Source organism: Betta splendens, chromosome 5 (genome assembly GCF_900634795.4).
Source record: "Betta splendens chromosome 5, fBetSpl5.4, whole genome shotgun sequence".
Lineage (NCBI taxonomy): Eukaryota > Metazoa > Chordata > Actinopteri > Anabantiformes > Osphronemidae > Betta > Betta splendens.
The window spans coordinates 8919984-8944533 of record NC_040885.2 but is presented as its reverse complement, the minus strand read 5'-3'; the positions used below and the strand labels follow the sequence as shown (position 1 = coordinate 8944533).

The following is a 24550-nucleotide window of genomic DNA, read 5'->3' as shown; positions in this document are numbered from 1 at the left end:
CGGCGCTATTATTGGATTGCCAACAAGATTTCACCCCAAATTCCATTTGTGGTCAATTTATCCTGTTTGTTTTTAATTAATGCGGGCGGCTAATGAACTCGGAGGGGATCTTAGCCAAATGATCCGAATTTCCTCCGCGTTTCCCTGTTATCTTTAAGCAGTAGGCTTTGGAATTGGAGCATGAAATTGTTTGAAAGTAGGAAAAGGAATTCACTTGGTGGAGTGCACAAACACTGAAGCCAACACAAGCAGAGGGGACACTGGATGTGTAAATCCACTTTTGCTTCTCTGTGAGCCATAGAATTTTCATAGACTATGACTGAAGATAATTGTACATTTTTAAGACATGAAGGACTAATGAAATACACGTGGCGCTATCAGAATTTGTTTTATATGTTGATTTAATTAATTCAAAAGTGGAGCACATCACATACAGGCAGTTGTGGGTAAAGTGTATGTGTCTCTCTTTCTTCTTCCTTAAATAAATCATCCCACGGCTGTCCTTGCAATCTAGAAACTATTCCACGCACTGAATGGGTTTAGTAACATACATTAACAGAACGTGCTTGATGTCTTGATGCTGTGTATTTTTGAATATGAAATTCTGAGAGTCAGGCGGACAAAGGCGCCCAATGATTCTCGTTTCAGTTATTATTATTCATGACAGAATGAGCGTTTATAAATCTCACATCTGATATAAAAAAGGATCAAGCGTAACCTTGACTCATGAGCCCTCATTGTCCTTGTGACCCTTCTGACTGCGCACCATTGAGCTCCCTCTTTTCATCGGTTCTCACTGTGTATCAAGGCCCGCAATTACTGTACATTATGTGGTTTTGCATAATATTCCAATGCAGTTGTCTTTCTTTTCAGACGTTTACTTTTTACTGGATCCTGCTGATGCAGTAACTTACTCACCTGCAGAGAACGCGCTGCCTGCGTGTTCGTGTTCGTGTTTGTGCGTGGGCGTGAAGCAGAGCACAACAAACGCTGCGAAGCTGATGAGGAGCATAAGAGGGGGCAGCGCGGGGCACAGAGTGGTATCACCAACGCCACGTTCCTGCCACAACCTCCACTTAAACCACCTCTAGTGGCGTGGACCCGAGGCCACAAATCCACAGCTCGCGGCCCCGTGTCTCACCTTAGGCCCTTCACGCCGAAAAAAACAGGCACACACACCCATCTGTTGTGTGTGTGTGTGTAACGTTCAGGTTCTGCTTTTCCCGTTCGCCCTGTTTGACTGTGATGCTGTTTTCTTCAGCATCCCTGTAAACTGCTCTGTGTGACAGGGAGACGTGCTCCCACACACACCTCTTTCCCCATGACGACAGCGTTTCTTCTGTCATTGAGGGTTTTTCTGTCGTATTTTCCCTCAGCGCACGCAAACAAAATGCAGAAAGGAGACAAGCGCACACGGAGCGCTGCTAAGAAGCTGTGAGCATAAACACTTAACCCTGGAAAGATTCAATGATGATGGATAAAAGAGTGATTTGTGTTCCGCTAAGGGGAAAATCAGTAATCCTATCATTCAGCGTGACATGCAACACAACACGCTACATCAGTCACACACGCACACACACACACGACACTAAACACTGCCTATCAGGATGATAAAAGCATGCCTCACCCACACAATAAAGCGTTTGATTTTTCTATTTTCCGTGTCATTCATTTTCTCTTTATGCTGTTGTAAACCTCCTGCGTTCTCTCACTCTGTCTCTCTTTCCCCGCCGGCGTTGCTCCTGACACAACAGCACATATTTGTGTATTCATGTAAATATCTCAACTAATCTCTATAAATATATTTATGAGATTTAATACCTTTGGACTGTAATCGTATGCATGCTGAGCATCGGGTTTTACACCCTCATGAAGACAAGTGCACACACCCCGACCCTCATACAAACACACACATCTATGCACATTGGGTGCATACCAATCCCTTGGTCTTCCTTTCTTCCTGCTGAGGCATTAATTCTTGCTCATATTTCCATCTGATTATGGTCCGGTTATACCCGCAACTAATTGAACATTAAATATAAAGAAAGTTAATGAAAATGTCCTTTATCCCCTCCAAACTAGGCCTGAGAACGCATCTATTAAGGCAAATTAATCTGGCCCTGGTGCGTGTTGCAGGGGAGAAGATATATGCACAGTTTGCTCCTCTCCTCTCCGGCCTGAATTATGGTCCTTCGCTACGAGCAGGACAGTTAAGAACAAAAGAAGTGTTGTTCTCCTTTTTCTTAGTATTCTCCTAATCCATTCCCAGAGCTTCATATCTGGTGTAAAACACATGCCAAAGATGCTTTGGCTCAGTTTGGTGGGTTCTGGTCCTGCAGGTCGCACACCTGCCGCCCTGTGTTTTGGACCACCGGCGCCGTCCTGTCACGAATGTGGACTGGTGTGGTTGTTTTAATGGACGGGTGTCAGAAGTGTAGCGCTCACATACAGACAAGCTCATGCATTTCACTTGTGTGTGATGGGATCACTTATATCAGTGCCACATCCGAGACCAAATCCCCGAATCTACACGTTGGGAAGTTCCAATAACAATGTTTACTGGCGGCAAATGAAGTGCGCCTGTGCTGCGAATAGTTTTCTAATGGGCTTGTTAGTTTTGCTCCTTCTGTTTTTCTTTTCACTGGCGCTTCCTGTGCAAGTGGCTCAAAAGACACCCACTGAGAGCGCGTCAGTCACACACGCTGACTGACGCACAAGGCAGGAGAAGGAAGCAATAAATGGATGGATGCTTCCATTCTGATGAAAGGAATAAACGCTAAGGCATTTATTTTGTCTATTATCCCACTAAAAAGCCCTCTCCATTCCTGGCTCCCCCCCTTTCCCCTGCTCCCCCTGGGCCCCTCATATTAGCATCTCTCCTGGACAGTGAGGGGTTAACTAACCCGTTTAAGGGGAACCACAGAAACAATACGCGGACCCCAAAAAGACAATGGCAGTGCCTTTCTCCTCCGTATTTGTAATTTAACATCAAAAGGCTCCTCTCCCAGCGACCTCTGAGAGCCAGCGACTCTTTAATGAAGCGCCCCACCCCCCTTAATCACATTCAAATTGGTTAGTGTTCAGAAAATAGAAATATGTATTAGATAGCAATAAATTTTCATCATTGGCTAAGCCTGCTTCTTAATTGTCCTGTCCCAAGGCTTGGGAATTTCATTGTTCGTTAGGTGCTTAAGTCCCCCATCTCATTCAGTCTCTCTGACATTACTGCTGAGGGCTCTAATGCCCAACTAATTTGAATGGGGATTTACATGATAGAGCAGGGAGCATTAAAATGTGGAGGGAAGGGAAAAAAGGAAAAAAGAAAGAGGGGGAAACGGCTTCTTTCACTTCAAAAGTCACTTTGTTCAAAGTCAAATGACAGTGTTTAAAGATGCTCTATCTCTCTCTCCTCAGGATTTTGGACAGCGGTGCCAAGTTTAATGGTTCGTTATCTTAGCACCTCTCCATCTTTCTCTCTCTTCTTACCTCGTCTTCTCTTCACGCCGCCAACCGTGCGCTTTTGTTTAGTGGCACCATACTGTTTGAGGGCATTCGTTGTTTTTGAGTGACTTTGAATTGCAAAACACTTCTGTCATTCTGGATTATTTTGCTCCCTTGTATTCCTGTCTCTCCACACGTCACTCAACGGTGTGTCATCACAGGTTCAGGAAGCTTATAGAGTATGCAGACAGTAAAAGTCCTCAGTTGTTGTGTGCACTCTTTAGTGTGATGTTCATTCCTACTGCTACTACCCCTACTGGTGTGTCTGGCTGGTGGCTGAACTCTGTCCATGGAATTGTTTTCTGTTTGTTCTGGAGCTATTTTGGATCAGGGGTAAATTGTGTGTTGTTGGATCAGCGTGAAATAAAAGCAGCAGTGATGAAGGGAATCATATGTTTTCTGATGTGCACTGTTGGACCCTGTGTGTGTCTGACAGGGTAAACATATGAATGTCCGTAAGGCAAACACGGGGAGAGTTGAATTTTGATGGTGCAGCTGCAGTGTGTGTGTGTGTGTACACATACATTAACATCAGTACTAGTAATGTGCACACCCCCGACCACTTGTCGTCTCCACCTCTGGAGTTCCTCCTGTAGCATCCAAGGCTGCGTTAAGTATTAAATGTGGAAAGCTGAATCGTGAGTTAGAGCATTAGCTTGTTTACGCCGGCTTTAATTATTGTTTTAGGTTCTAAACATGGCCTCCACCTCCAGTACCACATAATTAGCGTGTTTGGTTTGACCTGCCTGCCACCGCAGATGAGAGGAGGTTTCAGAGGATCAGAACTAATGAGCGAGAGAGGGGTCGACCTTAGAGACAGAGTCAACCTGGGGCAACACACACACACACACACACACAAATGTTGCCGGCAAGGTCCAGAAATGTCGAGCAACAACTAATTATTTCATAACTGTGTGCGCTGACAACGGCGGTGAGCTGGAGTCTTAATATTTAGAAAGAAGAAAATGAAAGTGCAGCCGGAACGGACTGAAATCAATTTTTGTGAGAGCCGTTGTGGGGACACGAGGGAGCACTCTTTATAAGTGCGTTGCCCAGTTGACATCGGCCGAGATGCCGACGCTTTTTGCCCGGCTGTATGTGTTTTAATCTTCAGCTCGTTATCTGAGGGCATTGAGCTCCGTGTCTTGCTGTCTGGCGACTAAAGATCAGAGACGGGGAGCGCAGGGTTAACTCTGATAATCACCTGTATTGATCGGTGTGTGTTAGAGGAAAAAAACGCTGGTTCCAGAGCACCCGACCATGAAGAGTTATTGATTCTATCATAAAGAGTGTCTGTCTCCTGAGTGTATGGCTCTTTATGTAATCACTGATTCCTGTTCTTTTCTTCCTTCTGGTTCTCTGACAACTTCATGTCTTACACCTGTTCTCACCTGGACACCTTCTAAACTCACCTGCTCCCTAACTTCCTGTCACCGTTGCTAACGCTCGCCCTCATCCTCTCTGCGGTCACATGCTCCTTCCTTTCTCTATTCTCGGCTGCTTTCACCCACTCGCTACATTTCTCCAGAAATCTTATCGACTGACGGACAGACAGACAAGCAAACAGACAGACGACACACGGGGAAGCGCTCACTAATCGGGCTTATGATGCTACTGTGCTAATAGAGCCGTGTGCCCTGCTTAGGCTGCCGCTTTAAATGATTAGCCTGGCTCAGGCTCAGGGCTGTATTAGCCGGCCCGCTACCACCGATAGCTCCTGACTCCCAACTTTATCGCAGCGATAAAGCCCCTCCGGAGCCTGCATTAGAAACAATCAACCAATTTTCTCTGGTTTTGTGTCTAGGTGGGAATGGCAGCAGATCACGGCACTGTGCTGAGAAAAGGCGGAAAGCTGAAAGACTGAGAACGGAAGGAGGACGCTCTCCCACGATGGCTTATCCTGATAAATAGTAAGATGTTTGAAGAACATAAGGTGAGAGAGGTTGTTTGAAAGGGCAGATCATCATCAAGTGATTACTTCTCTGAAACTGATAGTGAACTGTGCTCATGTTCCTTAACACACAGCATTAGCCCAGAATCAACCGCATCCCCATCACTGATCATGGTAAAAATGATGCGAGTAGAGATCAGTAATTATCAATGTGGATGTACTTGTTTGAGTGTTTGTGAGGCCACATCTGTACCCTGCAGCACCTGAAACGGCCTTTTGCTGAGGTCGAGAGCCCTTATTTTGAGCTGGTGCACTCCAGTGTCACTCATCACCTTTGGACGCAGACACACACACGCTCAGACAAATTAGACCTCGTTGAAAAAGCTGGCGGGTTTTCTGCTATGGTCATGATTTCTGTCAGGGCTGTGAAAACACTCTGCATATGGAGTTCATCTCCTCTACGGCTTAACACCGAGGCGAACACACACACACACACACACACACGCAGCATCAACACACTCACATACACTAGAGTAACATTCATTTCTTAGCATTTCTGCTTCTACCGTGTGCAGCGCTGTGGTTTCTGGAATGCCAGAGACAAAAGTTCCTTCTGGTGCAGTAAATGGAAGGTATTGGTGTGAAAAGGAGCCGCTGTGACTGAATAAGCCTGGGTGTAAGACCTAGCACGCGTTGGCCGGTGTCTCATACCCGTTTGTGGCGTGGACGGGAACAGCCAGGAGAAGTGGCAGTGAAAGGTATTTCGGCAGAGCAGGAAAATCAATAAGAGCGGTGTGTGTGCTTTTTCATGGGAGCCCGGGGTCTATTGCACTGCCACCGCTCCTCTAACAGGTTATCAACTCAGGTTTGTGTGTGTGTGCGGCCGCGTATCTATTCATTAACATCCTTATCGCAAAGCAGGCACATAGAGTCTCCACCTGGCTCTGCGCCTCTCGCTCTTCTTTGACTGGATCGGGGTGTGGACGTATTGACCAGTTGCCAGGGGACAGGAGCTATTGATTGTGACTTATCCAGTTGTTTATATTTGAACCGTGGGTTTAACCTCTATCGATCGACACACACCCCGCAGTCTGCAAGGTGTTCAACTCTGCTTTCCGCTAATGGGGCTAAATGACTGTGCCACTGTCTGTGTGTGTGTGTTTGTGAGTGTGAGTGAGTGAGAATATGCTTTTGTGTGTGTGTGGCCCAAAGCCCGGCCTACGTGGTGGAGCTCTTTTATTCAGGGCCTGTAAAGGAAGGATTTTATTAAAGAAAGTAAAGGGAAAATTAAGTTTTGTTTTGTTCCCTTAGGTTACGTGTGTCACACAAAACATTTTGCCCTCTATTCAAGGAGAACATGAAAATTCTTAGAAAATAATCATTACCAAAACCAGATGTACTTTTTCGGTTGAGTCCTCTTCAGTCTGTCACTGCCCTGAGAACTTTGCAAGGTCTCTGAGGTCCCTTGATTTAATGTGAATATTCTCCCTGCCTATCTTATAATTGGCTTAATAACATGCTTGTTATTCAGTGACCAATACTCACTACCTTTACCTTGACACTTTCAAGATCTAACCCTCACGTATTAGACACACAAGCCTGCACACACCCCAGCAGACGCTGATACAACAGAGCCTCTTCAGATGACTTCAGAGAAACGCACCTCTTCCTTTCATTACTTGACTTGTTGTCAGCCCCAGCAAAGGAAAAGAATCATTCTATTTTTGCTAATCCCAATGTTAGCTTCGCTGTAACATTACAGGTGTGCACATTTTACTGCACAATGATCACAAGACCTAAGATCTATCTTTTATGTGTTGATTAATGGCACACACCAAATGGTTGCGATTGGTGAAACCCATACTTTCGAAAATACTGGAAAATACTATTAGTTTTTATCCATTTGTGACAAACCCATCTGTAGAGAAACTGGCTGTCAGTTCAGTGAGCCTCCATACATCTGCATGGATTAGGAGGCTTGGGTTCCCTGATCCAGCACAGCAGCCGAATTAACGCACGAGACGGACGCAAGTAGGTGAGGCATCAACTACACATCCTGTACCGTATACAGTATGTGAGAACCTGAGCTAATGCCACTGTATATATACAGTATATATATATAAAGTCGACTTATATTTTGTGGCTACGGTTTAGTCACTCATTTTTTTAACATTTAGTTAAACTGTCAAAAGATTAATTTAAATGCCTTTATTAATAGTTTTATATTTTTCTCCATTTCCCTGTGCCGTGGCCCTCACATCTACACCCCAACCTTAGCTGCTTCAAAGAAGCAATTATTACGTGTGAATGCAAGTTCTCATTTGTCTGCGTACTATACTGAAGCATTAAAGGGAAGTTAGAAACAGGAGAAAAGGAAAACTTTTGTTTAGGGGATCCACTGAGTGTGTGTGTGCTTTCATATTGTCATCTGTCTGTGCCCCTCTTCCTCTCCCTCTCTCTCCATTTGAAGGGTTGTAATGAGTCATCAGGGAGAGCTGATGTGAATTATTAATATTCAATCATGATGCTGTTCATGAATTAACTGAGGCTCGAGGAGGGTTGGACAGGAGACAGAGTGAAGGGGGTACATAGCAAGAAAGAATGCACACACACACACACACACACACACACACACACACACACACACACACACACACACACACACACACACACACACAATGCATATTTAATTCCTGGTTTCATGACAGTGAACAGCATTCTGCATATTAGTAAACTTTTTCCTGTTGCTGTTTGGTTTTGGTAAAAATGCCACTTCTCCCTTTTGGTGCTAATTAACATGTGATGGTAATTAAAGTTTTCTTTACTCGCAGTCCACATCTGACACTTTTACCCTTAGCTGACCCACATCTGCGCTAATGCTGATTTTATTCTGGGTCACTTTCTTCAGGAAGGGCATCCACCATAAATACCTTTGCCAAATGCTTGTACAGGTCATGTTTGACATGATTGACAGCACACTTCCTGATTCAAGCTGTTGTGAGTAAAATGCCACTAACTTTAGTAACTAAATAGACAAATGAGATCGGATACAGGCTGTTGAAATGAAATTAAGTGGGGAAACCTGTTAACCTTGTGAAGTAGTAGAGTAAATCTTAAAACTAAAACAAAACATCTGCTGAGAAGCAGCTTATACCTGTGCAGTAAATGAGTGAGTCCATTAGTTGTGACTCAGCTGATTTTGTGTAAACCCAAGAAAATACATCAGGACAAAGAGCACAGACAGCGATGCGGCGAGGCATGCAGCTCAGCTGACACCTGATCTTTAGTTGATGAATCCATTCTGTTCTTTTAGCTAACTGTCACTGTACAGACGAACTTTAAACAACCTAAAGGCGTATCTACAATGTGTCGGCACGTGGCCCTGTTAGATTGACGCCTGTAATTTGATGTATGTCCCCAGACATCACCCTGTATTGACATGAATGCAGCGGTTTAGTGCAGCTCATAGATACAAGATGTCAGCTTTCATTCTCTATAACTAGTTTGTCACGGCGTGGCCCCTGGTTGGGGTTATTGTTATTTGCACTCTCATCCTGTGTGTGTGTCTGATAGGAGGCTTGCGACGCATATAAACAGCTGTCAGTGGGGCTCCCTTTTGATGTGCGTCCATGTTTTCGCTGTCACTGCAGAGCAGGATTGAGTTTTTAGGTTACAGGTTATCAGATGCTCACAAAAGCATCAAACACACACACACACATGCACAAACACACTCATGTCTGCGCCTGTAAACCTGACCAAGCTTGACAGTTCTATTAGCGTGACTAGAATCTCAGCTCCCATCACGCCTTTATGTTTATGGATACGTTTGTGCAGCAACAATGGGAGGATTATCAAAGCATAGGCATTGGGCTTAAAGTTTAGCACTTCACTCCTAACTGACCTTTATCCATCACTAAATTAAACTAAGAACGGGACAATTCCACCGTGATTTCACATTTCAATGCATTCATTCAGTAAAACGTGCTTGATTTTTGTAGCTGCATGGAAAAGTTCAAGCTTCCTGTTGCATCATGTTTTGCTGCTGACAGTGTTTGACTTGCTTGGGAACTTCTAAAACTTTTTAATCTTCGGTGGAATTTCAAATAAAGTTCAGCGGGTTTGAGCAAATCTCGGTTGCACAAGATGCATTTGTAATGATGGACCCACTGAAAAGCAGCGGAGCTGAAGAGGTTACTGTATTTTATGAGAGTGGTCCACAGCGTTGGCTGCGCTGCAGCGCTCAGTGGTTTGCTGTGCCTGGCGCATTCTACCTGGCCTGGGAAGGAATCAAACCCACAACTTACACAGCTCTTAGCTTGCTCTTTAGCCCAGCCAGCTACTGGCAGCCCAGTCGGCGGTGGGCGGAGGCAGCGGGTTCTGATCTACACTCAGAGAGACAAACGTATAAATTCACATTTACACGGACCATTCCAGTGGTTTTGCACAATCAGCCCAGTAAACCCTGTCCTTTTTCTCTCCTGCTATATTTCTCACCCAATGTTGGTCAAATTATATCTGTGTTTCTAAAACCTAACCAGATTATATATTGGACTATTCTCAAGAGGGTGTAACAAGGGCACATAATTAAAAGAGCACCAGCAGCTCTTCTCCACCTCTGGTACGATGAGGCCATTTCATTGCAGCTTTTTCCACATAAATGTGGCATTTGTGTTACTCTCATCAATTCATTTGTCTGCTGTGCAACTATTTTTATTTTTAGACGCATTATTGTTGGAGCAGAGCCATCACATAATCTAATGCTGCTGATGAAGGAGAAAATTTTGGAGAAATGTTGTTAAATAACCTTCGCTTTATAATTGCACAGATGAACTTTTTCTGAACTCCTCCTTTATTTTCGTTCGGTGATTGGTGGATATGAACCCCCACCTGTTTCTATGACCACACATAATAATGTGTTTTAACAAAAGTCAAAGGGCAACTGTTGGATGATCCGTGAACATATGTTAGTGTTTGGTATTGTTGTATTGGTATTTGCTGTCTACAGGCTGGTGTACAGTACTGTAGGTACACACAGTATGTGGGACAAAGAATGTGAGTAACATGAGTGTGTTTGTACGTGAGTGAGACAGGCCAGAGGTAGAATAGTAGAATGCAGTGTTCACGGCAGATGAAATAAGGGTTTTGTTCGGTTTGCTCCAGATGTTGAGTCTATGTGTTTTATTTTTACATTCTTGGCCTGTGGCCTGTATATATTTTGGATTGGGCAGGGAGTATATAATATCAGTGGAAAATGCTGCGGTCTGGTACCTTTTAAATAACATTTCCTCCTTTTTCTGCTGCTGTCCTGTTTTTCTTTCCATGTTGTCTTTTATACGGGAACGAGCTTTGAGAGGTGATGTTTAGAAAAGCGCTGAAATGAGACTGGCTGCGGGGTTCAGGGAGTCACTGGAGACCCCTACACTCACACAAATAGAGAACACACAGAAAGCATACATTCTACCCAGTACTGCTGCTGCGGGTGCTAAATTCAGGGAGGGGGAAAGAGGAAGATGGTTTTAGAAGGAGAAGATCACGTGGGCAGTCCCTGTTTGGGCTGTGGGAACTGGGAAATGTAGTCATACTAATATTTGGCTCCTCACCCCTCGGTCAGTGGACGGAATTATACCAAGGGTGCTCAGGGAGCCACATTTCGGACTTTCCTTTTCTTCGTTTCTGATTTATTTCAGAACAAATCTGGGCCAAGCAGGCTAAAATCTGCTCTTGAGCAGTTAATGGAGTTGTAAAGCTGGGGTAGGCTCCAGGGAAATATAACCACAGGGCTTAAAAGTTTCTCTCTGTTTGTCTGTGTGTGTGCGCCCGTCTTTCTCTCTGTCCTGTGGTGGGCCCACTCCCGCTTGAAAAGCCACATTCCCTCACACCTACCCTCATGGTGGGCCTGTCATCACCAGTCCTGCATCTACATGAACTGTACAGCATGTGTGTTTGGACCTTTTACAATACATTGATGCATGATCTGTCAATATGTGATACAGTACGCGTTGATCTGGGAGTTTGAGCTTATCAGTTTATGAACTCTTTAATTGACATAAAGAACTTCATTAAAGTGCTTTAAGGTAGAAGGACTAGAGACGTGTGCATGCCCCTTGGGTTTGCTCTCAGCAGATAAGGCTCACCTCATTCAATGACCTGCTGTCTTTTCAGAGCATCTGTAAAAATAAGGATCAGGGATAAGGAAGCAGAGTAATCAGAATCGTGCAATACGTGAGCAATGACCAGCAACTGAAAGAGCGGAGCAAGGCCCAACCTTTGTGGCATTACATCCGGCCCCTGAGCTCCCAGCTAACTTACATTTGTTTAGTCTGAAGGACAAGAGTGCAGCAAGAGGGGGGAGATGGCTGAGAGAATAAAAGCAGCTCAGTGAAGTCAGAACATGTTTGAAAGTGCATTAAAGGTCTGTAGGTGCTACATTATTTATGATAAATATTTGATAAATTTCTTGCTAAGATATCAAGATAAAATGTGCACAGCATCACTCATTTGTTGGTTTATTAATATAAAATGATCCATATGAATTCTTATTATAATAATTCTCTAAAAAATGAATGGATAAATGCTGCTGCAGTTTCCATAACCGGCAGCTTTGATGGTCTAATCTGCACAACCAGGTTGTAGAAAACAAAATTCCTTGGCTCCCTGTGTGTGTGTGTGTGTGTGTGTGTGTGTGTGTGTGTGTGTGTGTGTGTGTGTGTGTGTGTGTGTGTGTGTGTGTGTGTGTGTGTGTGTGTGTTTGTTTGCGTGTGTCTGAAGCTCTCACCTCTCTCCTCCCACTTCTCACCAGATTCAGGCCTTAGGGGAGGTCAGCGCCTCTTGACCTCTGCATTCCAGCAAGGCCACACACACAAACACACATACGCGAATGCATTCAAAATGTGTGCACACAGAGGCTCGCACACATGCAGACGGCACATAAACACCCTGCCGCCCTAACGCTAACAGGTTGGTGATGGGCAGACACAAGGCGGAAGGAAAACAGACACAGGTTGAGACGGACGAGAGGATCAAGTCAAATCCTTCTCACCTCTGAAAGGCAAAAGAATAGATCTCTGTTTTAGGAACAACATAGTGGCAAAAAACATTTCTTAAAGCAATGGGAACTAAAAAGAGCAACGGGAGAGGGAGGAACATGCGTCTGACATGTGGTCATCCACACAAAGGCCAGTGTTTTCACCTTTCATTCTTTGCAGAGTGTACAGATAGCGCTTTGTTTAGCTGGAATTCGGTGGTGTGCTACACGAGCATTCCCCAGCGCCTCACTCACTGATCTCTGACCTCCATATGCACACACACAAACACACGCAGTCTGTAATATGTGGGGATTTCTGCCATATACAGTATACAACATTATGCACAGTCTGACGTGGAATGGAGCTGTCAAATTAGGCTTGTTGCCAGCTTTTCCCCCCTTATGATCTACTTGTGTATTGTCTATGTGCGTACGCAGTATTTGCTTGCTTCTGTAGTACTGCATGTATTCGTATGCGTGTAAGGCCATGTATGTGAGTAAATGAGAGTTTGTGTAGCTTGACAGGGTTAGCCGCAGCAACAATTGATAGGTGATTGCAGCCCGAGACCTATTGAACAGTGTCAAAGTGTGTAGTTTTGTGTTTTGTTGATGTCAATCTATAAGGCTGCATGACCTGTAACCCAGAGTCTCGTCTGTGACCTCATCAAAAGGGAGACGAGAAAACAAGCATCCCTCTTGAGAACAGCGGCCATTCATCACTCCATCTTTGTCTCCTTTTAGAGCTCTCTGTCTGTCGTAAGGAGAAATCAATGTCCTAAAAGGATAGACACAAAGATTGGCACACAAAGAGCACAGTCTCTCACATACACATGCCCCTATACTGAAGTGCGAATAGAGAGAATCTGTGTGCAGCACGGCTTGATCAGTTTGTGCTGCGAGGCTGCAGTCGTTGTTTGTACTCCAAGAACTTGACCTTGTGATGAAACGAATGGAACAATTTTGCACTGCTGCATTTACAAATGTAAAAAATTGGGCTGGTGTTATTGTCCCTACTGAACATTTTTAATGACTTGAAGTAGTTTCTATGCATTTCTTCTTTAAAGGATCAAACTTGAGTATTTCTAATATGACTCCAAACTCATGTTGGGTCCAGTGGCGTTACACAGCTGGTCCTCTGACAGGCTAGGTGGTCTGACTTAACGCCACAGGGAAGGTGATGCCCATAAACCTGATTGACTAGCGCCTTACCTGCAGGAACTGAACTGCTGTAAAATGAGTCCCTTTAAGAGGCCTCTTCAGCACAAACTGCTGTGGCTTACTATGGCGTTCAGAGAGATATGCAACCAAGTCACTGTGTCCAGATTAGACATTGGGAAAAATGCACAAAGATGCTCAAAGAGGTTGTCAGTAGGAGGACTGAGGCAAAACAACATGGCGCCCAAACCCCACTGCTCATGAACGGAACTGAACTGAAAGAGAAAAAACAAAAACAAAAGCTCGAATGCAGGTTGCATTTGTATTATGGACGTAAGGAGGTCTGATCCATCGACTGAAGGTTAACATAATCAAGTTTTTAGTTATTGTTAAAGGAACATCCAGGGCAGCTCTCAACCAGTAACTCATGGGTCCACACTGGTTGGGAAGTGGTGAGAGGGCAGATAATACGTAATAAGTGAAAAGCTTTTAGTCTGGTAAGAAGTTATTTCCTATAGTGTCTGAACCACAGCAATCCCAGTATGATGTCCACATCAGAAAAATAATAGAAATCAGTACTTATTTCTATACATATTTAATTGGTCAACACTGCACATCACACGGTGACATCATGTCCAGATTAAGTATACGTTTGGGTTTTGGCAGCTTCTCTGGACTCAGTTTGGGGCCTTTTTTCAACTGAAGGGCTGTAAACATGCTGCAGATTAGGGTCCTTTAACAGTCTACGGTACTAATAGCTCCATTAATCTGCCATGTTCCATTTTACCTGAATGGTGTCTTTTATTGCAGAGAGAACTACGTCTGACAACCTCACTAAATGTTTGTAGGTTTTTCACATAGGTGATTTAAAAGGCACCAAACTTACGTTCACCCCCAAAACTATTAGAACAAAGAGACCAGTTTACTTTTTTTGCACATTAAAAACTCTCACGTTAATCTAGTCTTGTTCTGTTTCAAGCTAAAGGTGCCACCTTCCAAGATGTGTCATGCCACATGTACAGTAAATACATGGATTACTGATAGGAGTCACTGATCGCACCCCATTGACCACTAGGGCCCACAGAATGTCCAAAAATACAAATGTGAGAATTCAGTTATTTTTTCCCCTACTGTTTCAAAATGCCTTAACCAGAATGGAGTAGCATGGTAGTTGTAGCACTGTATGAGATTAGCATACATTAGGTAATGTGTTGCATTTCTACTGCTCTGAGGACATCATTCATGAGTTGGCTTAATACTGTGTGTGTGTGTGTGTGTGTGTGTGTGTGTGTGTGTGTGTGTGTGTGTGTGTGTGTGTGTGTGGTGTGGGGGGGGCTCTGTAATGGATCAGTATGAATGCCTCGTTAGCAAGCGCCACTAAAACCCTGTAGGCCCTTCAGAATATGAGTGCCATTTTAGAGTGCAGCTTTTGCTGTCGCATCCTAACTACCACTTACACAATACGCTTTGCTCTAACACACACGCACATACCCTCACACACACACACACGTTAGCCCACGCACACGCACTCCACAAGCACTTGTGTGCGTGTGTGTGTGTGTGTGTGTGTGTGTGTGTGTGTGTGTGTGTGTGTGTGTGTGTGTGTGTGTGTGTGTGTGTGTGTGTGTGTGTGTGGGTAGCTGGCTGAATTGATGAAACAGGATTGTGCATCCACCGGGGAGCAGAAACACACCACTCTATTTAGCATCAGAAAGGCTACATTCACTCTTTTCATCTGAGAGGTGAACTGAGGAATGCCCTCAAGGTGTGGACCGAGGGATAAAGATAGTTACGGGCTGGTGCAGGGTTTAGGTGGCCACGGTGTCAACCTCTGCTGCTGGGTGTCTGTTTCCATCCTCCGTCAAAGAGGCAGACGCAGCAGAGAACAGAGGTTACAACTGTAAACAGCAGAGGATCTCTTCATATTCTCTGATTCCCCTCTTGTCTGTCATGTCCCTGCCTTGTTTGGTCTCTCTCGTCTCTCTCCCCTACACTCCACAACCTCCTCCCCATTTTCTTATCAAACACAATGGCACTGAATAGAGCGCACGCACACGCAGGTAGCAAAGTTTCTCCTGGAGTTTGCACATCCAAACAAAGCAGAAAGCAGCGCTAACGCGCAGGAGCGAGGCTGGTGGAGGGGAGGGCGGGAGGAGGGGGAGGAGGGGGAGGAGAGAAGAGAGGGAAGTTATTTTCTCTGGTTTTTGAGGCTGTGCCGCGTGTACTTCTGACAGGTGGGAGGGGAGATGAAGCGTGCATTGTGTTCACTTGCTAATTAGCATCGTTAGCGGGGCCCATCCGCTGTGAATGGCAGAGATAGAATTAGTGAGGTTTATGCACAGTGAGCGGTGGAGATAGGGGAAATAAAGTGTGGTACAAGTACAGGCAAAAGCTGTATATGCTAACGTTACATTAGGCCTGATAAACCGGGGTCTTTTATGGACTCAGCCGGGGAGGGAGGGGAGGGAAAAGCAAAGCATCGCACAGAAGCGCACCCTAGGCTGCTGCAGGCTTTCCTTTCACTACTCTAAATTACCTCTATGGGCTCATAAAACCAGAGTGACACACGTATGAGATAATAAGACATTGTGTGCATGCGTGTCTTTAAAGAGATTTGGGTGTAGTGATTTTGAGATCAGGCCTCTCTGGTTTCGACTCGCCCCTTGAGGGTCAGGTTACATGCGAGGTGCACGTTACAAGCCAGCGGCTGTGTGAATGGTGCTGTTAGCGTCGCATTCGCTTTGCACGCGCGCACACACACAAGAAAGGCATTTCCGAGCAGCAAGTGCCCCGCGTCGCGTCTGAAGCTTTTTGTGCGTGTCGCATTAATAATATGTGTGTGTACACAAGCATGTGTGTGTGGGGGAGAAGCAGAAGGTCACATAAAACTGTCAGCATCATCCAATCACCCGGTTCTTTTTTCATGCTGCCCTTTACCCCCTCCCTTCACTCCTTTCTACTCTTTCTTTCGCTCTTTTCATTTCAGCCCCTCCGGTGTCAAGAAATGGCCCTTGAGGCTGTATCACTCGCTCGCACACACACACACACACACACACACACACACACACACACACACACACACACACACACACACACACACACACACACACACACACACACACACAGGGAGAGGGAGCATCAAACAGTTTGGCGGGATGGGAGACCTACTGTGTGTGTTGTTAGGGGTGGAGTTTGGAACATGTCGGTGCCGTCGTAGATGGATGGAAGCCTGTCAGGGAACGAGGCAGATGAATATTAAGTGAGGTCTAATGGATGACACCCAGCTCTCCTCCCCATGACACGCAGTGCTCAGAGGATCTCTGTGACGTGCAAGACAAGTCGCATCGCTGACAGAGGGAGACAGACTTATTGTTAGCCAGGCTACTGTAGCACTATCTCACTAGTATCTGTACAAATGTAGGTTTACACCTCAGTCCATTCATGTACAGTACAGTTCATGGACTGATCTATCTTATGAGATCCTGTGGGAGGTGACTGTTGTCTGTATTACTGTACACACCCAATGCATTAAAACCAAGTCAGCAGCCACTGTTGCAATGGGAAATATGGCAGCAAGACTGAACCGCATTGTAAAAGCCCTGCAAAATCGTTTACAGTTCATTCAGTTGGGTAAAACAAATGTAAACGTAAATACTGCAAAAAAGTCCTTTAGTGAGGCAGTTTGGGTTCTTTTCTTCAGTGTGAAGTTGATGGGTTTAACTTACTGTATCAACCTTCCGTCAGTATATGTGTGTCTTTTGAAAACCTCCATCACAGAGGTCTGTTTCTGGTGAACAACAATTATTGGGATGGTGTGTGTGTGTGTGTGTGTGTGTGTGTGTGTGTGTGTGTGTGTGTGTGTGTGTGTGTGTCTGATGAGCACTTCACTCATTACGCCTAACTTCACTCATTACAAATCCCTTCAGACAACAGCGTGTTGCAGGCCTCTATCAGTACAGCAGACGACATTGTCACCAGTCATAATCCTTTGACCGGCGCGGGCCTCACGTAGCATCAAACAGCAGATTTAGAAACGGCAGAGGGATGAGAGTGGCTGGAGTCTGGGAGGGTGGAGCGGGTGTGTAATGGCGTGTGTTGGTAAATAATCCTTCTGTCGCGGTGGTAAATAGCAGTTTATTTAACAAGCATCACATCACATCAGCGCTTTCACCCTCCGCTGCCCCGTCTCTTCTTCTTCCCGCCCTTCATCCTTTCCTCTCTCCCTTCTCTCCTCGGCTCTCGTCTCGGGCTCCGCGGTTACAGCGGAGCATTAATAATAATAACAATGATAAACAGAGAGGAGAGATAACCACAGTAGTGTGTGTATAAGAGGCCCTAGCGCTCATCCAGCTTACAGCGCTTAGCCCCCATTAAAGATGGGATGCGGAGGTGGGTGGGTGGGTGGCGGCGGTGGGGCAGCAGGAAAATAAGAAGCTGTTATTTTGCATGATATTAACCACATGAAAGCGTGCGGCTGCCGAGGACAGTAAAAGTCGCTGAAGAAGACAGAGGGAGGGTGCGAGAGAGGGAGGCTCAGTGGAGGAATAATGTAAATAGCGGCTGGCTGAGTTATCGGGCATAGCACTGTCAGACGTGTGTGTGCGTGTGTGTGTGTGTGTTATCGTACGCAACGCTGTCAGACGGCCCATTGTTTGGGAAGCGATAAAAAGCAATTTCCCAGAGTCCCTTGTAGAACCACACGCTCGGCTTAATTTGAGGGCCATTTTCCGTGACAGTGTTGACAGTTTATACATCTCTCTCCCTCTCTCACCCCCTCTCTCTCTCTCTCTCTCTTTCTCTCTCCCCCCTCTGTGTTCTCCGGCTTCCTCTGCTCATCCTTCCTGTGTGTGCCTGCTCACTTTGTAGTAAAGAAGCTTGTATTCATGTCTGTGTTTATTAGTATCTCTACCCCCGTGTTTGGCATGTTCCCTTTGAGGAAGCAACAATACCTGATACTCTAATACCTGTCAGTGTGCGCACACACACACACGCACGCACACACACACACAGCCCTCCACGTCTGATGGGAATGTTTTTCCCTCTGCCCTGTCTTAATCTTGCCCTGACACAGAGCATCGCGAGCTGCGCTGCGCCGCCATCAGAGGAGAGCATGTCCTCTCATCATCCTGAGAGAGGGCCTATTAGAGGAGCTAAGGATGATGGGAGACGGGGAGGAGAGAGGGAGAAAAGAGAGGAGATCGCAGGTTCAGGGCAGGATAATTGACACGGAGGCTCCTGTTGCCTGCGGAGGAGGTTTCTCTCTACAAGGCCTTTAGTGAGAGAGCAAACACGGCACAAACACACACGACGCACTAGCAAACACATATACAGTACAGTCGTACACACAGTACATGAGCAAACAGCTCACAGTGTTTGTTTTTTCACTGTACTGTGATTTGTGCTGGTTACATGCTACACTTTAGAGGCTTAGGTTGTGAAAGGAAACCGGTGCCTGACATTTAAGTCCTTGTTCATTTTTATTTCATTACATACATTTAGATTCTAATGAAGTACTTCATCAGTCCTCATGGGAATTTGCAGTGTTGTTACAGCCAAGACACATGAAACACAAAAATAAACAGCCTCAAAGAAGCTTTTAGGTTTAGACCAACGAGTTGGAACCTGAGGTTGATCTTTGGTTCCATGTTAGAATATTTGTTACATATTTGATGTCCAGGCAATTTAGGTCCTAAAACGTATTTATGCTCTGCATTGTTCCCACCCGTCTGACCTTTGTTCCTGTCAACTAATGCGTCTTAACACTGAAGCTGACATTGCCTCGGCTGCATCTTAGGCATCCAGGCCTGTACTTACTGTAGGCAGAAGCTGTTGCATTGCTTTTTCTAAGCCTCCAACTGGAGTAGCACAGACAAAGATGGAGCTACACGGCTATCTGCTTACCATAATCTATAACCTATAAAGAGAGAAGAAAGACTCCTGGCCATTATTTTCCTTAACTCTGTTATCAGTCTTTACAGCTGAGCTCTTCTGCTTTCTTTGTCGCTCCAAGGCTGTTTTATTGTATTGTTGTGAGAACGTATTCTTATTGTATGTTTTTTTTTTTTATTATTATATTTTATTGTATAAGGAATTCCTCACACTGGTGGTCTAGTGAGGAAAGCCAGTGGGGTAGGATTTGATAAAGACACACGTTTTGAGTTTGATGGGCACTGTCTGCCCTTTCTGCCTGATAAGTCAGTCTTCAATGAAAAGTGGATTTTAAAATAGCTGTGTATGGTTCAGTCTATTCAGTTGCACGAAGTTGCAGACAGCAGAATAAAGGCCAAATACCATAATGTCTTTAAAAGTAACATGAAAGGTTTTCCTTATTATCTAAAGCCAACAACTTTAAATTTAACTGACTGTGGGTAGGTCTTGGGTTCCTTTCCTTTCCTTTCCTTTCCTTTCCTTTCCTTTCCTTTCCTTTCCTTTCCTTTCCTTTCCTTTCCTTTCCTTTCCTTTCCTTTCCTTTCCTTTCTTCCTTTCCTTCAATCCTTTTTTCCTCCTTGTCCTTTCCTTTTTCCTTTCCTTTCGTTCCTTTCCTTGTTGCCACTTTCTCCTTTCCTTTTCCTTGGGTTTTCCTTTCCTTTCCTTTTCTTTGTTTTCCTATTCCTTTTTCCTTTCCTTTCCTTTCTCCTTTCCGTCTCCTCTGTCCTCTCCTCTTCCTCTCCCGTCCTCTCCTCTCGCTCTTGTCGCTCGTCCTCTCGCTCTCCTCGGGGGTCGCTCATTCCTCTCCTCAAGCTCAGTGCCTCTCCTCTCCTCTCCACCCCTCTCCTCTCCTCTCACCGTATCTCTCTTCCTCTTTGTTACAAATGGCCCCACGTAGGAAATGAGACGATTGTTATTTCAAACTTAATAATGTTACATGACTCCATCAAGACAAAGCTATTCTATCAAACTCCCACAATCTCCAGAGATAATTTAATCACCAAATGCCAAACTGCCACGCCACATTTAGGTGTAATTTTCATCCATGCAAAGGTAATTTGTTTCAGTATTATGAATTAATTAAAGCCTAACGAAGATGGAGAAGGCTGTAGAATGTCTAATCAACAGGCCCTTGAAGACTGATTGATTCTCTCTCCTCCACACTCTGGCCTGTCATGCTTTGTCCCCTTGTTGTCACATCTTCTGTTGCTCTGCTTTTTTCTCTAAATGACTGTATTTTTTCTTCTCTTTCATTGGACTAGTGTCTGTTGTGCTGTTTGTGAGGATTAGCCCCATGGGTGAGTTCCCATACACTTAGTAATGTGCTCTCTGATTGACTGCTAAAGGACTGATTCTGTTTCGGCATGTATCGGCATCACACTGTATTATTTTAATTCCCTTTGCAGCTCGACTTGTTCACATGCTATATGGTATTTGTTGACATTTAAGCAGTTCCCGATACATTCCTTATTCCTATATATGCCAGTGGGAAATGCATCAGGGTGGAGCCATGTGTCACTCAATCATTCCTGCAGCTGCTTGTTCCAGGGGCCAGTCACTTTGTTTTCACGTACATATACAAGCCGCAGGCACCTGAAAGCGTCCTTTTTAACCCTAAACACTCACTCCCAGGCACAGAGCAGTGTGAAAAATACACTACACCATAAATCAAGGTTAGAACATGCCACAGTCTTATGCAGACAAGCCCTTCTCACGCACACACCACACATGTCAGGTGTTATCGGCATTTTAGATCTGCAGGCTTTACACCGCGTGGAGTTTTCTGATCTACACATACACACACACACACACACACATGCACACATATAAATGCTCACACCCAGCGACATACAGTAAATACAACAAATGCCTTCTCATCTACCAAAAACAGCATACCTCCTGTGCCTGCTAATGTAAATATTTATCCTGCATGCTTGAGATATTCAGGGCATGCTACGTGGCTGAGACAAAAGCTTCCAGCTTTGCCAGCGCATAGTCAATCTAGGTTAACAGCAAATGAATGGAGCCTGTGCCCCTGCTGTTGCAAACACCACAAACACAATCAGGGATTGTGAAAACACCAAAAAGACAGCGTGTCTAAACTTTCAGTCCGTTCAAGTTGTGTATTGAACATAGAAAAGGTTAATGCAGACAGCGATAGCTTCAGGTGCATTCCTCTACTTTACTATATATATAGAGAGAGGTGAAAGGATTTTAAATAAGACAGAGAGACAGAGAGACAGAGAGAGAGAGAGAGAGAGAGAGCAAGGTAAGCAGTGGCTGAGGTCAGACCAGACTTAGTGACTGAATCAGATGAATCAACTGTGTAAAACAAACATTGTTTAGTGACAGCACCAGGGTGTGTGTGGATCTGTTTGTGTGGGTGTTTATTTAGGCTCTATGAGGCTCCATGGGAAATGCAACAGGGAGTGTCTGCTACAAAACATCACAGCCTAGCACTTAGACAGGCCCCTCTCTGGCAGATCGGTTCACACAAAAGCCAGACAACAGATTCTTTCTGTATTTCCTAAAGCCATGTGGATAATTTTGTTATCATTTGCCAAGGTTTTGAGATAACATCTAACACCACTGCAATATAAAGCGGGTGAATGCACTTACATTTGTAGCGCCTCAAGCGTTGCCACAGTCAACAGCAGTGCGTCTCTCGCAGACGGGGGAAATTTGCCTTGTTTTCTGAAATGCAGTTAAAGTTTCCTATTTTTTTCTAAACGCAGATAAAAGTTGAACCGATGAAAGAATATATATTTTTAAGGCTTCAATGAAAAAGAATGATGAAGCTACACTAACATGAACTTACATTTAAAGATACGCACCTATTCATTGTAAATACAATGGCTAATCCTGATATAAAAATGATTTGGCTTCATGAAAACATGAAGGATGGTAACTTAAAGTACTGTTTCAGGGAAATGTTATATATTTCCACATGTGACCTCATACTGCACGAGTGTGGGTGTTTTCATTCACATGTGGCTAAAATAACCTTGCGATCTCTTGCTGTTTAATCACACTGTGGTGACACAAAGCAGATGACCAATTAAAAAGTCTTGGCCAAACACCCAATCACAGCGAAGCTCTGAAGGGTCTTCCACCTTCCACTTCGTGCTCGACCGCTGCTTTTTCACAACCATTTCGCCTTTCTGTTCTCTCCATCACACACAGCAACGGGGGTCTCTTCACCACACACACGCACTCACACACACACACGCACACACACATAGCCACGGAACACCTTATTACTCTTTATTAATCTGCAGGGCGTTAATTGAAACCCCCCTGAGTCTGAGCTCTACCTGCATTCCCTCCCTCATTATCAGTCAAGGTGCCTTTGGGGGGAAGCAGAGAGGGGGATGGTGGAGAAGGACAGGACTCCTGAGTCTTTTGTGACAGGCCAGAGATCCAGAGATCTGAGTGAATTAAACTTGGCAGCCAGTTGGTGTCTACGTTCTCCCTGCCATCGGTGGAAAAATGACGCCTGGAGCAAAACATGTGGCTCTATAAATCTCATGTGTTCAGGATTCTTGGTTGTTAGTCATCAGGTTTTCTCAATTTCAACTCACATGTGCATAAGTCGATGAGGCTCACTGAAAACCTTTGAACTATGCAATTACTTGAAATTACATTCATCTCCGTATTTCTTAGCCATTTATGGACAGGAAATACTTGCACTGACCTTACGCTGCTCTGTGTTGGGTCTTCAATGAAATGTCAGGTTTCCTAAAAAAAATAATTCACGTCTGTTGTTGACACAGCAGTAAAAAATGGGTACAGTTATTTTAGAGTCTGGCCTCTTATTTCTCCCTTTTTAAAGCTGTCAAAACAGTTGTTATCAACCCGGCTGCACTGACAAACGACACAATCACTGTTTCTCAAAATTGGCCTTTGAATGTTATATTTGTGTCAGTATGAGTCGGTGCGTGGCCAGATTTCAGCTGGTTCCGCATGTTAAACAAGAAATCTGCTGTGACAATCAACATTAATGTTACAGCATTGGATGGATGAAGGTAAGAAAGGGGGAAAAGCACACTGTAAAACCTCTTAATTTGAACTAGGAGTTTAGTTTAAGGACGGCTTGAAGGCTGGCGTTTCTACTTGTTGAACACTTTGTGACTGATGTGTTTCTCATCACAGGTGAAGCGACGAGCATCTTTTTAGGCTTTGGTTGTTGGTTACGGGTTTCCAAACTAGGTCAGGGATCAGTTTACGCAGGCATGGCTGGCTGTGGAGGTGTAGGTGCAATACCAGAGGAGGAAAAGTGTGTATGAGCACTCTGCACGCTCGCCTGTGTGCGCGCACATGAGCCTGCATGTGCGCCAGGAGAGAAGAGGATCCGATTAGTACTACTCTGAAAGTAATTACCTTAATTAAAGCAGTAATGTGTGGAGACAGAGGGGAGGAGAGGGTGAGAGGAGGGGGGAGGCAGGGGAGAGCCTGCCATCTTTTATGGGGCAGTTTAGGGACTGCGTGATTTAAGGGGCGCACTCAACAGTGAGCAGAAAGGGAGAGAGGGAGAGTGGGAGGGAGGGAGAGGGGGAGATTTTAGGAGTAAAAGAGGAGTTCTGTTATGGGAGGATGGAAGGAGGTGAGGGGAGATGCTGGGTGAGGAAGAGGGGGATCACACACACACACCACACACACACACACACACACACACACACACACACACACACACACACACACACACACACTTTTCATCACCCTCTTTCGCTTGCGTAAGGTTGGTAAACATCTTATCTGACCTGGCACATGACCGATTACGCAACCGCATTGTGGCAGACTCACTTCCTTTGTACACACACACATGAATCCTTGCCAGTGCCGTGCTCTGTTCAGGTATTGCAGAGTTTGTTTCACAGGCGAGTGTTTGTGGTTTTGTGTGAGCAGTTAAACCCTGCAGGCCTTTATTCAGGTGTAGCCAGTTGTGAGACTGTCGGTTTCAGCGAAGGCCACACGTTTCATCCAAATTCCAGACACAAACATCCAAACATATTCTTCTGTTTATTATGGAAAAGGATCAGTCAGTCAGGAAA

The 24550-nt window shown here is 44.9% G+C and overlaps 1 protein-coding gene across 11 annotated transcripts in view; it reads left to right on the top strand.

Moving 5' to 3' along the window:
- Window positions 1–24550, top strand: part of foxp4 (forkhead box P4) — a 159900-nt gene that overhangs the window by 43539 nt on the left and 91811 nt on the right. For 5 of the 11 annotated variants that reach the window (XM_029149808.3, XM_029149807.3, XM_029149809.3 and 2 more), the window contains exon 2: window positions 5306–5411. The exons of 1 other annotated variant lie outside the window; for it this stretch is intronic. Coding sequence is in view for 3 of the 10 variants with exons in the window: in XM_029149802.3 (XP_029005635.1) it covers window positions 5417–5434 (18 nt within the window). In the remaining 7 variants the exon portion in view is untranslated. Of the gene's footprint in view, window positions 1–5305; window positions 5435–24550 lie in introns of all 11 variants that reach the window. 5 more of the 11 variants (XM_029149806.3, XM_029149804.3, XM_029149802.3 and 2 more) reach the window with 1 other exon arrangement.